This window comes from Tupaia chinensis, unplaced genomic scaffold, assembly GCF_000334495.1.
Source record: "Tupaia chinensis unplaced genomic scaffold, TupChi_1.0 Scaffold000477_1, whole genome shotgun sequence".
In the NCBI taxonomy this organism is placed as follows: Eukaryota; Metazoa; Chordata; class Mammalia; order Scandentia; family Tupaiidae; genus Tupaia; species Tupaia belangeri.
This window is the reverse complement of record NW_006159986.1, coordinates 3,691,254-3,703,893: the sequence shown is the minus strand read 5'-3', so window position 1 is coordinate 3,703,893 and position 12,640 is coordinate 3,691,254. Positions and strand designations below refer to the sequence as shown.

The 12,640-nt window shown below is 49.5% G+C and overlaps 1 protein-coding gene across 1 annotated transcript in view; it reads left to right on the top strand.

Annotated features, from left to right (window-relative positions):
* STAT5B (signal transducer and activator of transcription 5B) overlaps nt 1-12,640 on the top strand; it is a 45,731-nt gene that overhangs the window by 12,973 nt on the left and 20,118 nt on the right. Inside the window, exons 5-14 of the mRNA XM_006156008.3 lie at nt 623-779; nt 3,100-3,189; nt 4,107-4,281; nt 8,158-8,288; nt 8,537-8,688; nt 9,138-9,293; nt 9,659-9,838; nt 10,827-10,914; nt 10,993-11,115; nt 11,687-11,779. Coding sequence (XP_006156070.1) covers nt 623-779; nt 3,100-3,189; nt 4,107-4,281; nt 8,158-8,288; nt 8,537-8,688; nt 9,138-9,293; nt 9,659-9,838; nt 10,827-10,914; nt 10,993-11,115; nt 11,687-11,779 — 1,345 coding nt within the window. The remainder of the gene's footprint in view (nt 1-622; nt 780-3,099; nt 3,190-4,106; nt 4,282-8,157; nt 8,289-8,536; nt 8,689-9,137; nt 9,294-9,658; nt 9,839-10,826; nt 10,915-10,992; nt 11,116-11,686; nt 11,780-12,640) is intronic.

Sequence of the window (12,640 nt, the reverse complement as noted above, 5' to 3'; positions counted from 1 at the left end):
GAAATGGCAGCGTGGCCATCCCCCCTGGAGGGTGATTTCTTGCTTTCTGTCTCTCTGTCTCTCTCTCTCTCTGTCTGTCTGGCAAGAACATGCGCCCTATAGCAAAAACCTCTCCAAAAAAAAAAAAAAAAAGAAATGCTCTAGAGAAACCGAGTGTGAAATTAGGCATGGAACTCATTCAGGCTGGGGAGGACACGTGGAAGAGTCTGGACATTGCGCCCCTTTCGTACCCTCGAGGAGTAACTATAAATAGGCAGCTATCAGGGCCCTTGTTTCCTTTGGAGTACCCACAGCACTTTCCTTTTCCCTTCATTTCTAGGAGATAGCATAAGCACCAGAGAAGTCAGGAGGAGGAAGGAGAAAGGGCAGTGCATGGTTTTGTTTAAAAAAAAAAAAAAGAAGAAATGAAAATATACTATACAGTCCAACCAAGGTAACTAGTGAGTTTACCCATAGATGAATGTAGCTATTCAGTTCACTCGTGTTGGGCTGTTGTGTCAGATTTGCAGTGAGCATTGAAAAGCAATCACTCAGTCGAAGAAAAGATGTACTGTGTTGAGGCTGCATTTATCCAGGCTCATGTGCATGTATGTATACAGATTATGTAATTTTTTTCCCCTAGGGACTCAATAGATCTTGATAATCCACAGGAGAACATTAAGGCCACCCAGCTCCTGGAGGGCCTGGTGCAAGAGCTGCAGAAGAAGGCGGAGCACCAGGTGGGGGAAGATGGGTTTTTACTGAAGATCAAGCTGGGCCACTACGCCAAGCAGCTCCAGGTGGGTGTGAACTCTGAGCCACACCTAGGGCTCTTCCCTAGAAGAGCTTCTTCCTTGTTTTACTACTTCCTACAGAGACTCATCTCCAGCTTGGCATTGTAGAGCTGCATTGCATGCATGGGGTTCTTGTTTGATTTTGCGATTGTGGCTTTTTTAATAAACTTTTTTACTTGAAAATAACTTTAGACTTACAGAAAGTTGTAAGTCTGATATAAAGAGCCACCAAAGGGACCGGCAGGTGGCATGGTGGTTAAGGTGCTGGGCTCCCATGTGGCCAACTGCAGTTCAAGTCTCAGACCTGGTGTCTCGCTCTCTCTCTCTGGGGCACACTTGCCCTATTGCGAATTTAAAAAATAACAATGGGGCCAGCAAGTGGCATGGTAGTTGGATTGCTGGACTCCCACATGGCCTATTGTGGTTTGAGTTCTGGTCATGGTGGCTTGCTTTCTCTCTCTCTCTGGTGAGTGTACATGCCCTGTAACAAATTTTAAAATAATGATAGTAAATAAATAATTCTTTAAAAATAATGATGATGAATATATATAATCAATGATTAAATAAATAATTCTTTTTTAAAAAGAACCACTAAATATGCTCGTCACCTATTGCTATTGATATTTGCATTTTATTTTAAGTTTGCTATAGTGTGCTTGCTGGAGAGAGACAGAAAAAGAAAAAGAGAGAGGGAGTGCGAGAAATCACCACTGCCCCTCCCCAGGGATAATGGCCATGGCTCAATACCTTCTCCTCCTTTCTACTCTTGGTATTTTGGGTAGGCACATAGGCACACATGCCCAGCGTGATTTTCTCCTTTTTTTTTTTAAAGAGAGATTTTTGCTATACGGTGTGTGTGCTCACCACAGAGACAGAGAGAGAGACAGAAAGCAAGCAATCACACCCGAGAAGGGATGGCCACACCACAACCCCTTCCCCTCCATTCTCCTCTTAGGATCTTGGGCACGCACGCACATGCGTCCAGTGTGAATCTTAAGCCACTGGATTCAAGACTCAAACCATGGTCGACTACATGGGAGTCCAAAAACATATCCATTACACCCCTGTGATTTTCAAGCCACTGGGTCTGATACTCGAACTGCTCAGTCGGCCATGTAGGATCCAGCTGCCTTAACCTACATGCCACCTGCTGGCCCATCATTTGCTTTCTCGTATTCTCCTTATTCTCTCTCTCTCTATCTTCCCACCCCACGCACATACTGTTTAGTTATGTGAGAGTAAGTTCAATACATAGTGGCCCTGTACTCATCAGTGCTTCAGTGCGTGTTTCCTAAGAATATGAACTTTCTCTTACATGATTATAATGTTGGAATTGACTTCAGTAAATTTAACATTTCGATAATACTTCTAGGTAGTCGTCTATCTATAATTCCATTTATGTTTTCTAACTGATTCAAAATGTCCTTTAGGGTATTTTACTCCCTGCGGTCCAGGATCTCATCCAAGATCACATATGGCATCTGTTGTCATGTCTTTTTAATCTCTTTTAATCCAGAGCTGTTTTGCAACCTTACTTTGTCTTTCATTACGTTGATATTTTAAAATTATTCACCTAACCCCTGTTTTTTTTTAAGATAAAATGTTCCTCATTTGGGGTTGGCGTAATGTCTCCTCCTGATGAGGTTAATGTTGCACATCCCTGGTCAGAATTCTAAGCAAGTGATGCTGTGTCTTTAGGGTGTCACCTTCAGAGACCTACAGTGTCCCCCTCCGCTCATTGATAATTTTGATTGCCCAGTTAAGATGGTGCCCGTCTTGTGGCCTTTTTAAAGCTTATTTATCCTGTTGCCCAGCATGTTGCCCTAATATGTTAGGCAAATTAAGATGCAAGAAGTAATCTTACCTTTTTACTGTTACTGGGTTTTCGGCAATATCCTTCCTTGTTCCCATGGGCATGGGAAGAGCAGCAGTTCCTGTGATTATGCTACTGTGGCTGTGGCTCCAGGGGCCTTTTTTTTTTTTTTTTCCATGCTGTAGAGTGCATGTACTCACCAGAGACAGAGAAAGAGAAAGAGAAGGAAAGTAAGAAATCACCCTCCAGGGATGGCCACACCCCAATCCCTTCTACATTCTCCTCTTGGGATTTCGGCATGCGCACACACCCACCTGGCATGATTTGCAAGCCACAGGGTCCAGGACTCTAACCGTGCAGCTAGCCATTTGGGATCCAGCCGCCTTAACCTCCACACTACCTGCTGGCCCCTTCAGCAGTCCTGTCTATCACGAGAACTCCCTATCCTGAGGCAAGGGCAGGTGCCATAGCATGGAGTGGAACAAAGTGACATCTACTCTTGGATTCTTTCAGAATACATATGATCGCTGCCCCATGGAGCTGGTGCGCTGCATCCGCCATATCTTGTACAATGAACAGAGGCTGGTTCGAGAAGCCAACAATGTGAGTGTCCCATGGGTACAGGGAGGGAAAAGGAATTCTTACTCACCTCTCTGGACTGACTCAGTGTAGATCTCACGATATGTCTTTAGAGAGAACATTGTCGTGAGGGGCATGAGAGAAATAGAAGATATAGTCCTGCTCTTAACAATTTATTACCTTGATGATATCGCAACCACAAAACAATGTGGGCAAGGGGAAGATAACTTCACCCCAACTATTGAATAGTTTTTGAGGAACGGCATGCTCATATTAGGTGAAACTACTTAGGAAAGATTCTTTAGCTCCTCTGAGCCAGGTGTTAAAGGGAATGGATCAGACCAGGTCACTTACATGGCTGGACCCACGGAGGCCTTGTTTATGCACACACACACCCCATAATTTCATCTGGAGGTCTTCAGGATGCCTATGGAAAGTTCCACTTCTTCAATGGTGGAAGCAAATTATTCTTTCACAAGAATATCTTGAATGAGGACACAGACGATGTGTTCACACAGCCCTGTCCCCAACACCTAGCACAGGCTATGGCATCAGGTCAGTGAGTAGATGTCGAATGAGGGGTCATTACTAGTAGGACAGCCCAGGTGACACCCAGGACATGGTAGATTCTAGTCTCTCTCTGAAGGGAATTAGATGGGCCCTGTTTGGGACCCTGTTTGGGATCTGGTGGAGGCCAGACCTAAAATAGTAGTTCCCACTATGCTTGTGAAAATGCCGTGTGTTCTGTCAGGTCTTATTCCTCCACTTTTCTCACTTCACCCCAGTTCTCACAAATGACTTTACATCTCTTTCTGACTCAAAATCGAGCTGCAATGGGTCTCATCCCAGTTGGAGGAGCGGGCATCGGCCTTTCCTAGGGATGAAGCCTGAGGCCTCCTCCCACCCCCACTACCCTACATTCTTTTCTGACCGGTCTCCAGGGGAGTTCTCCAGCTGGAAGTCTTGCTGATGCCATGTCCCAGAAACACCTGCAGATCAACCAGACGTTTGAGGAGCTGCGGCTGGTCACGCAGGACACAGAGAATGAGCTGAAGAAGCTGCAGCAGACGCAGGAGTACTTCATCATCCAGTACCAAGAGAGCCTGAGGATCCAAGGTGAGCACAGGGAAAAGAGTGAGGACTGGAAATAACTCAGGTCAGATTGGATGAGAACCTGTTTCCATTCTGAGGCATTGACCTTTCTCCGAGTGGCACAGAATTATTTGTGTTGAAGACAGCACTAGGAGGATGAGGCTTAGGAAGGAGAGAAGACATGGCACCTGCCCTTGGAGGGTGTGGGGGTCTCACCCAGGCTTCCCACACCTGGGGAACTCTCAGCTGTGGGGGGAAGACATTTCCTATTTGGAGAAGGAGATTGGAGTCTGAGTAAATAGTACCAGACGTTATTCTTTAGTATAGAGAGGACTACAAAAGGTTTTAGGAAAATTGGAGTTAAAGTATGAATTTAGGGGTGACACAATGGTAAGATAGGATGCACTTCCACATGGGAGGTTCCTGGTTCAAGTCCGGAGACCTCTCTGAGTACACTGGAACATACTTGCCCATGATCTGGGGCTGACTGAGGCTGGGGATGGGTTGTGGTTTCAAGACCATGTTGGTGGGCTAGCCTGTGGTGTGGAGGTTAAGGTGACTGGATCCCACATGGCCGAATGTATGGTTTCAGTCCCAGACTTGGTGGCTTGAAAATTACACAAAAATTGGGGCACAAGTATGTGCATGCCTCAAATCCTGAGAGTGGAGAATGGATTATAACATGGCCATCCCACATGAGGGGTGCTTTCTCATTCTCTCTCTGTCTCCCTCTCTCTCTCTCCCCCTGGCAAATGCACACACCCTATAACAAACTAAAAAAAAAAAAAAAAGGTCCACGTTAATGTTACTATTGTATCTTGTTCTCCCCCCACCTCACTCATGGAAAAAATAAATAATCTTTTAAAAAACAGAAGTACTTGTTTATTTTGGTTCAGAAATATTTTGAGATTCATGCATAGTTTTTTCATAGTAAGCATTTTCTATGAACTGTTTGAAGGAACCCCACCCCCATTTGTTAAATAGTAGGCACTCCTGAAATGACTAATAGGAAATATGTATTATAATTATATGCTTAAAGAAGAACCTTTCTCGGGGCCAGCAAGTTGCATAGTAGTTAAGGTGCTGGACTCCCACATGGCCGACCACAGTTGGAGTCCTGGACCTGGAGGCTTGATTTCCTACTTTCCCTTTCTCTCTCTCTCTGGTCAAATTAAACAAGTAATAATGATAATAAATGAAGTAAAATAATTCCCTTTTTTTTTTGGAGAGGTTTTTGCTATAGGGTACGTGCGCTCACCAGAAAGACAGAGAGAGAAAGACAGAAAAGCGAGAAATCACCCCCCCCGGGGGGGTTGGCCACACCTCAATCCCTTCTCCTCCATTCTCTTCTCAGGATCTTGGGCATGCATGCACACGTGCCCCGCGTGAGTTTAAGCCTCCAGGTCCAGGACTCAAACCATAGTTGACTACATAGGAGTCCAGCGACATAGCCATTACACCAACTGCTGGTCCCTCTTTTCTTTGTTTTTTTAAAAAAGGAAAAGAACCTTTCTCAATGCTGCAATCCTTCAGCCTCCAGTAGTTTTTGCTATAGGGCTAGGGCCACTATGCCCAAGAAGAACCTTTCTAAGCAGGGATAGTATAAGGGCCAAGAAGCTGATGGTGGTGAACAGCTTTTAATGTTTGATTATAGTTGTTCAGAGTCCCTTCCTGGGACAGAGTACCCTCATGCTCCTCAGGGAGTCATTGTGACAAAGCCCCCTAGCTGGGTAAAAACCCTGCTTGGCACCTGGGGCACGGACATCAGACAGTCTTGACGCCATGGAGACTCACCAGCGCCCCCTCTCGACCCTATGGAAAATTGCAGTTTCAGCTTTCAGTTTCCTCTTTTTGCTTGCGGGTAGCTTGGCAGCCACCAGCCCATTCCACACACATCCATAGCCCATGTGTGCTCCTCTAAGCCGTACGTGGGCTCTACCTTGCAACTAGGTTAATGTTATTTATTGACTGCTTCTCCACTATTCTAGAAGTCTTCTGGAAAGAACTATATCTTTTATGTCTGTACCCTAAAGCCAGCACCTTCTTGAAACGTCATAGATATTCATTAAAGGTGGGCAGGATGACACTAACATGTCTTCTTCCCATCTGAACCCATCCTGAACTGACCCTCGAAAAAAGAAAGCCACTTCCTGGAGTGGGAAGAGGAGATTTCAGGCTAGTGTTTCTACCTGAGACCTTTGATTGACTAACAGTCTCTATGACCCTGTACTTGGAGTCCTGGTTCCTGCGTGTGGCTTAGGTTTGGATTTCGGGTAGGGCTCACTGGGTGATACCTGCACCGTCCCATGTGTAAAGCTCCCCCTTCAGAGACAGAGTGTCGATCTACTTGTCCCTTTGCCACACGTCTCCCTGGCCTCCTTCCCAGAAACATCCACAAGTTGCCTCTGGGTCAGTCCCACGCAGAGGCTGAACCCAGGTGTGGGGATCCCACCACCTCCCTGCAGGGCACAGATTCCCAGGTGGTGGACCAGACTGCTCTGATGTGCCCGAACAATCCTACTTCTGCTCAGGCCCTGTGCTGAGCTTGGAGCTGCATTCCTGAGTTCTTACTCTGGGCTTTTCCTGGAGGTGCAGGGTTGCTTTGGTCTGTGCCAGCTTGTGTGTTCTCGGGGGTAGGGAGCAGGTCAGTGTGACATGGCCCTCAGAGGCCAGCAGGGACTTGACGGAGACACACTGATGCACACACCTTCTGGACTCAGCCCCAGGAAGGACCCTGGGCTGTGCACACAGGTTACTGGAAAGGGCGAACTGACCCCTCTCTCGGAGGGAGGGAGGGGTGGGCACCCAGGGGAGGGAGGAGGTGCAGGTGCCACTCACTGTCAGATGGTCGAGTTCTTAGGTGGGTTATGGGTACATAGGTGTTCCCTGGATCACTCTTCCTACTTGCCTGTGCCTTAAGTGTTTCATGACAGATACTTTGAAAAAGGTCCCCAAGCCTCGGTCCCCACAACTCCTGCCATTGGTGGGATTCCCAGCAGCCAGAGTGGAGTGGTGCTGCCTCCCTGCCCTCCCTGTCCTCAGAGTTTCTGGCTGGGTTTGTGTCCCCAGAGGGCTCTCCCCACCCCATCCTGGCTGCTGAGCTCAGGGAGACTAACCTGGGCAAGTGTGTTAGGCATTTCTGGAGAAACAGTCATCCCAGAGGAGAGACAGCCTGTGCTCCGGAGGTGACAGCCCTGGGCCAGCCTCTGGCTGAAGCTGTGAGAGGGATGAGGCTGGGCAGTCATCTCTGTCACCTTCATTAAAGTCCTGTTGCCGAGTAAAAGGCCCCAAGGTGGTGACAACCCTGGGCCAGTCTCGGCCTCTGGCTGAGGCTCCCCTGTGAGAGGGACATCTCTGCCACCTTCATTTCAGTACTGCGGCCCAGTAACCAATAAGAACTGACCTCACGCAGGATTCAGGCCCTCCAGGGAGTTTCTGAGCATTTTCCTTATTGCCACTTAAGTCATCTCTACAATGCATGAGCAAGTTCTGTGATTCTCTTGTTTCACCCTAAGGCATAAGAATGTAGAGACTTATCCACATTCACTCAGCTGGTAGATGCAGAGCACCCTTGTAACCCAGGGTCTGGCTCCCGCTGGACCGGTGCAAGGAGGGCTACAAGGCCAGCTGTGGGGTAGGGACTCGGGGGACACAGGAAACACACTCCTCAACTACACCCTGAGTGTGTGTGGGTGGGCCTGAGGCTGGTTTGAAGAGACCATTGTCTTTTGGGCTGCTAGGCTGCTAGGAAACCTTGTGGCCTTGTCTTTTGGGTTGCTAAGCTGCCAGGAAACCTTGATGGCTGTCTGACCCCTGAGGATCTTGCTCAGAGCAGCCCCTGGAATGAGTATGGGGGACCCTGAGAGATGATGGTCACAGGTGCCCTGTCCCCTCCTGCAGCCCAGTTTCCCCCGCTGGCCCAGCTGAACCCCCAGGAGCGGCTGAGCCGGGAGACGGCCCTGCAACAGAAGCAGGTGGCCCTGGAGGCCTGGCTGCAGCGCGAGGCACAGACGCTGCAGCAGTACCGCGTGGTGAGTGCCACCCCGCCGACTCCTCCAGGCCCAAGTCCCAGCCCAAGGCTCAGGGACCAGCTGCAGGGGTGAGCCGGGGGAGCAACCCTGGAGAGCAGGAGGCCAGACCCTTCTTTCATACGTGGCCTGTGAGGCAGAGCCATCTGGGAGAGGGAGCGGCCGACTTGGCCCCTTCCCCGCTCTAGGCGAGGCCCTGCGTGGAGGTGTTCCCTGGGAGCCAGCAGGACCTGCTGTGTCCCTTCCCTCAGGAGCTGGCCGAGAAGCACCAGAAGACCCTGCAGCTGCTGCGGAAGCAACAAACCATCATCCTGGACGATGAGCTGATCCAGTGGAAGCGGCGGCAGCAGCTGGCGGGGAACGGCGGGCCCCCCGAGGGCAGCCTGGACGTGCTGCAGTCCTGGTACTGGGGCGCCAGCCAGGGTGGGTGGAGGGACCAATGCTGCATCTGCCTCTGCGTGGCACCTGTGGCTCCCGTGATGTGACAGCTCTCATCTCCCCAGGGGACCTGGTTCCTCATACAGATGCTCCCCTCTCCTGCCACCTCCCCCAGGAGGGCAGCCTCCACTTTGGGGAATGGCCAGGGCTCAGGTGTGCAGAGTGATGCTTTGGCTGGTGGGGCTCGATGGGCCACCCCTGCTGTGTTACTCTGTGTTTCTGGAAAGCAGGGAGTTCTGCTCTGGGCCAGGGGGTGGCTGGGGGGTGGCACACACATGAAGTCCCACTGGGGTGAGCCTTGCCGGGTGAGAGTGGGACCGTGCCTGGGGATCTCCCAGCCTGGGCGTCACCCAGCCTCTGGCCTAGGGTGGGGCAGAAGCCATTGTCCTGCTGTTGCCCGGGGCTCCCGTGCAGGTGTGAGAAGCTGGCCGAGATCATCTGGCAGAACCGGCAGCAGATCCGCAGAGCCGAGCACCTGTGCCAGCAGCTGCCCATCCCCGGCCCCGTGGAGGAGATGCTAGCTGAGGTCAACGCCACCATCACAGACATCATCTCAGCCCTGGTGACCAGGTGACCGCTGCCTCCTGGCTACACCCAGCCTGGCGGGGCAGCTCCCATAGCTGGCGTGGAGGGGCTGCGTCTCAGCCCTTGGCTCTCTGCCTCCCGCCCCCTCTCTGCTCCGTCACGTTCTGTGGAGCTGGGGCTGCTCTTGCCCAGTTTCTCTGGTGGGCCTTACGTGGGATGCCCTTGTGCCCTGCTCCCGTGCCAGCTGCTGAGTACGCCTCCCCCTGCCCCGCTCCCCAAGACTGTGCGTGGCCTCTCTGGGAGCAGAGCCTGGCCCACCTGCTGAGCCCCAGGGAGATCCTCCCGCCCCCGCCCTTTTTCCCTCCCCTGGCCCCGTCTCAGTGTCCGCCTGGTCCTTGCGTCCCCTGCAGCACATTCATCATCGAGAAGCAGCCCCCTCAGGTCCTGAAGACCCAGACCAAGTTCGCAGCCACCGTGCGCCTGCTGGTGGGCGGGAAGCTGAACGTGCACATGAACCCCCCGCAGGTGAAGGCGACCATCATCAGCGAGCAGCAGGCCAAGGCTCTGCTCAAGAACGAGAACACGCGCAAGTAAGCGCCGCTGCTGCTTACTCTGAGCTGCTCTCTGTGGGTCCTTGCAGCTGGAAGGAAGTAATTCTGCCTTCAGGGTCAGATTCCATTTGCCACTCTGACCTCTTCTGGATCAGAGAAAGCATATAGAAGGTCCTTCTATAAGAGTATGATGTTGTGTCATTCAGTAAAGATACCTCTAGAAATATTACTTAAGTCTGAGGGGATCAGAACCAGCAGTTAGTGTAACGGCTATGTTGCTGGACTCCTATGTAGCTGACCGCAGTTTGAATCCCAGACCTGGTGGCTTAAACTCATGCCGGGCACGTGTGCCTGTGTGCTCAAGATCCCAAGAGGAGAATGGAGGAGAAGGGATTGCGGGGGGTGATTTCTTGCTCTCTGTCTTTCTCTGTCTTTCTGGTGAGCGCACGCGCCCTATAGCAAAAACCTTTCCAAAAAAATATTTGAGGGGATCTTCATAAATTCATGGAAAATGCATATTATGGATAAAAACTATGCATGGACTTAAAAATATTTTGGTACTAAAATAAATGTATACTTTAATTTCATTTTTCTCTAAAAAAATGAAAATTTAAAATACAAAGGCCCCTCAGCTTTTTTAAGAGAGCTTTTTTGCTGTAGGTTGCATGTGCTCACCAGAGAGACAGAGACAGAAAGCTAGAAATCACCCCCCTGGGGGGGGGAGTGGCCACTCTGGAATCCTTTCTCCTCACTTCTCCTCTTGGGGTTTTGGGCATGCATACACAGGTGCCCAGCTTGAGTTTTAAGCTCCCGGGTCTGAGATTCTAACCACAGTCGACTACGGGGGAGTCCAACAACGTAACCATTGCGCCATCTGCTGGTCCTGTCCCCTCATATTTTATTTGGCTGATAGCTCCTCTAGATGACATGTTTTACTAACCTTCTTTATTTCTTCCTACTCTAAATATCCTCCCTACCCCATGTGCTCCGAGGCCCTGATTGAAGCCCATCTCTGTCTGGTTTGCAGTGATTACAGCGGCGAGATCCTGAACAACTGCTGCGTCATGGAGTATCACCAGGCCACAGGCACCCTCAGCGCCCACTTCAGGAACATGGTGAGGCTGGGAGAAGAGGAAACACAGTTTGTCGCTGTCCATTCGAGGGCTTTATCGTCTTCCATTTCTCCTTCGTAGTCCCTGAAGCGAATCAAGAGGTCTGACCGTCGCGGAGCAGAGTCGGTGACAGAAGAAAAATTTACAATCCTGTTTGAGTCACAGTTTAGTGTTGGTGGGAATGAACTGGTCTTTCAAGTCAAGGTAAAGTCCTTCCTCCGCTCTGTGTGTGTGTCTATGTGTGAGATACTTCACGGGACAAAAGACCATGGGTCAAATTGTATCTTCTTTTTGAATATTGATTAACAGAAAATGGGGAGGCTACATCCTTAGAATTGTATGTCTTAGAGTCTCCTAAGACATGAATAAGTAATAACAGACTGGAATAACTGCAGGTGTAGGTAAAAAATGAATCATGAGAGACATTACTCAGCATAAATTGAGTGAAGAGCGTGGTAAGATTTAAACATTTGCTGCTTGTTATTTTTTTTTCCCAGAAATGTTATTATACTCTTTTCGCTCTTGTTTTCCATAGAATTTTGGGAAACTGACTCCATCCTTCAGAAATATCTACGTAACGTGACTTGTAAAAATATCAGCCATGTCTGAGATTACGCCAGTGTGAAAAGTCATTTTATTCATAGGACTGTTCCAATTCTATATTCGAGGGTGACATTTACTGCAACTTGGAGAACAAAAGTATTGTGACAATAAGAAAAACAGAAAGGGACGCACTTGAGGCTGTGAGAGCTCAGTCTCCTCTCTGTCTTTTTAGACCCTGTCCCTCCCAGTGGTGGTGATTGTTCACGGCAGCCAGGACAACAATGCGACGGCCACCGTCCTCTGGGACAATGCGTTTGCAGAGCCTGTGAGTGGATTCCTTGGGCTTGTGGAGCTCAAGATCTCAATGCTGGTGTCATGAATATCTTTCATATTTCTTCTTCCAAAAAACATTTTAAAAATGCTGTTATCCTAGGAGAGAAAGAATGTGGTAAGCGGAAGAGATATGAGCTTAACAAATGAGGCCGAGACCTCTGCCACCTCCTCACTCTGTGGCCAAGGGCAGCTCACTTGATCTCCCTGAGCTTTAGTTCCCAGTAAGAGTCTGCAGTACAGGGACAGTGTCATACAGTGGCATGGGTGGGAAGATTAAGTCTGATAATATGGAAAATGCTCATCACACAGACAGTACTCAATACATGTTCATTTGAATCCTAGGTAAGACCGTGAATGGGATTTGGGATTCCTAGGTTCCTTCTGGAAGTGGGACCTCTCAGGAGGTCACTTTAGCTTAGAAGCTGCTGTATGTCATCTTGCTTTTAATAAAGGAGAATGACTTTAAATGTCCTTTCCAGATTTTAGATTCCGTGATTTGTACCAAGTCTCTCATGAGGAGAGACCGAAGGCATGGATATAGGTTTGTGGGTGTATGTGCCTAGTGCTATCTGAGTACCCCTAGAGCACTCTCTGAAGCATTGCCCAACATCTCAGTGGACAGAGGTCTATGCAGTACATACTTCTAGTACAGAGGAGTCCGCAATGCATCAGAGAAGGGTTAGCACTAGACAGGCCCCAGAGTGTAGTGGTTAAGCACTGAGCAGTGAAGGCTGGATCCCATAGGGTCGACTGTGGCTAGGATCCTAATGGGGTCGAAAAGTGGTGAAAAATGCAGCGTCACTAGGCCCCATTGGGGTGGGGTGGGGGTGCTTTCTCCCCCCCACCCCCCCCC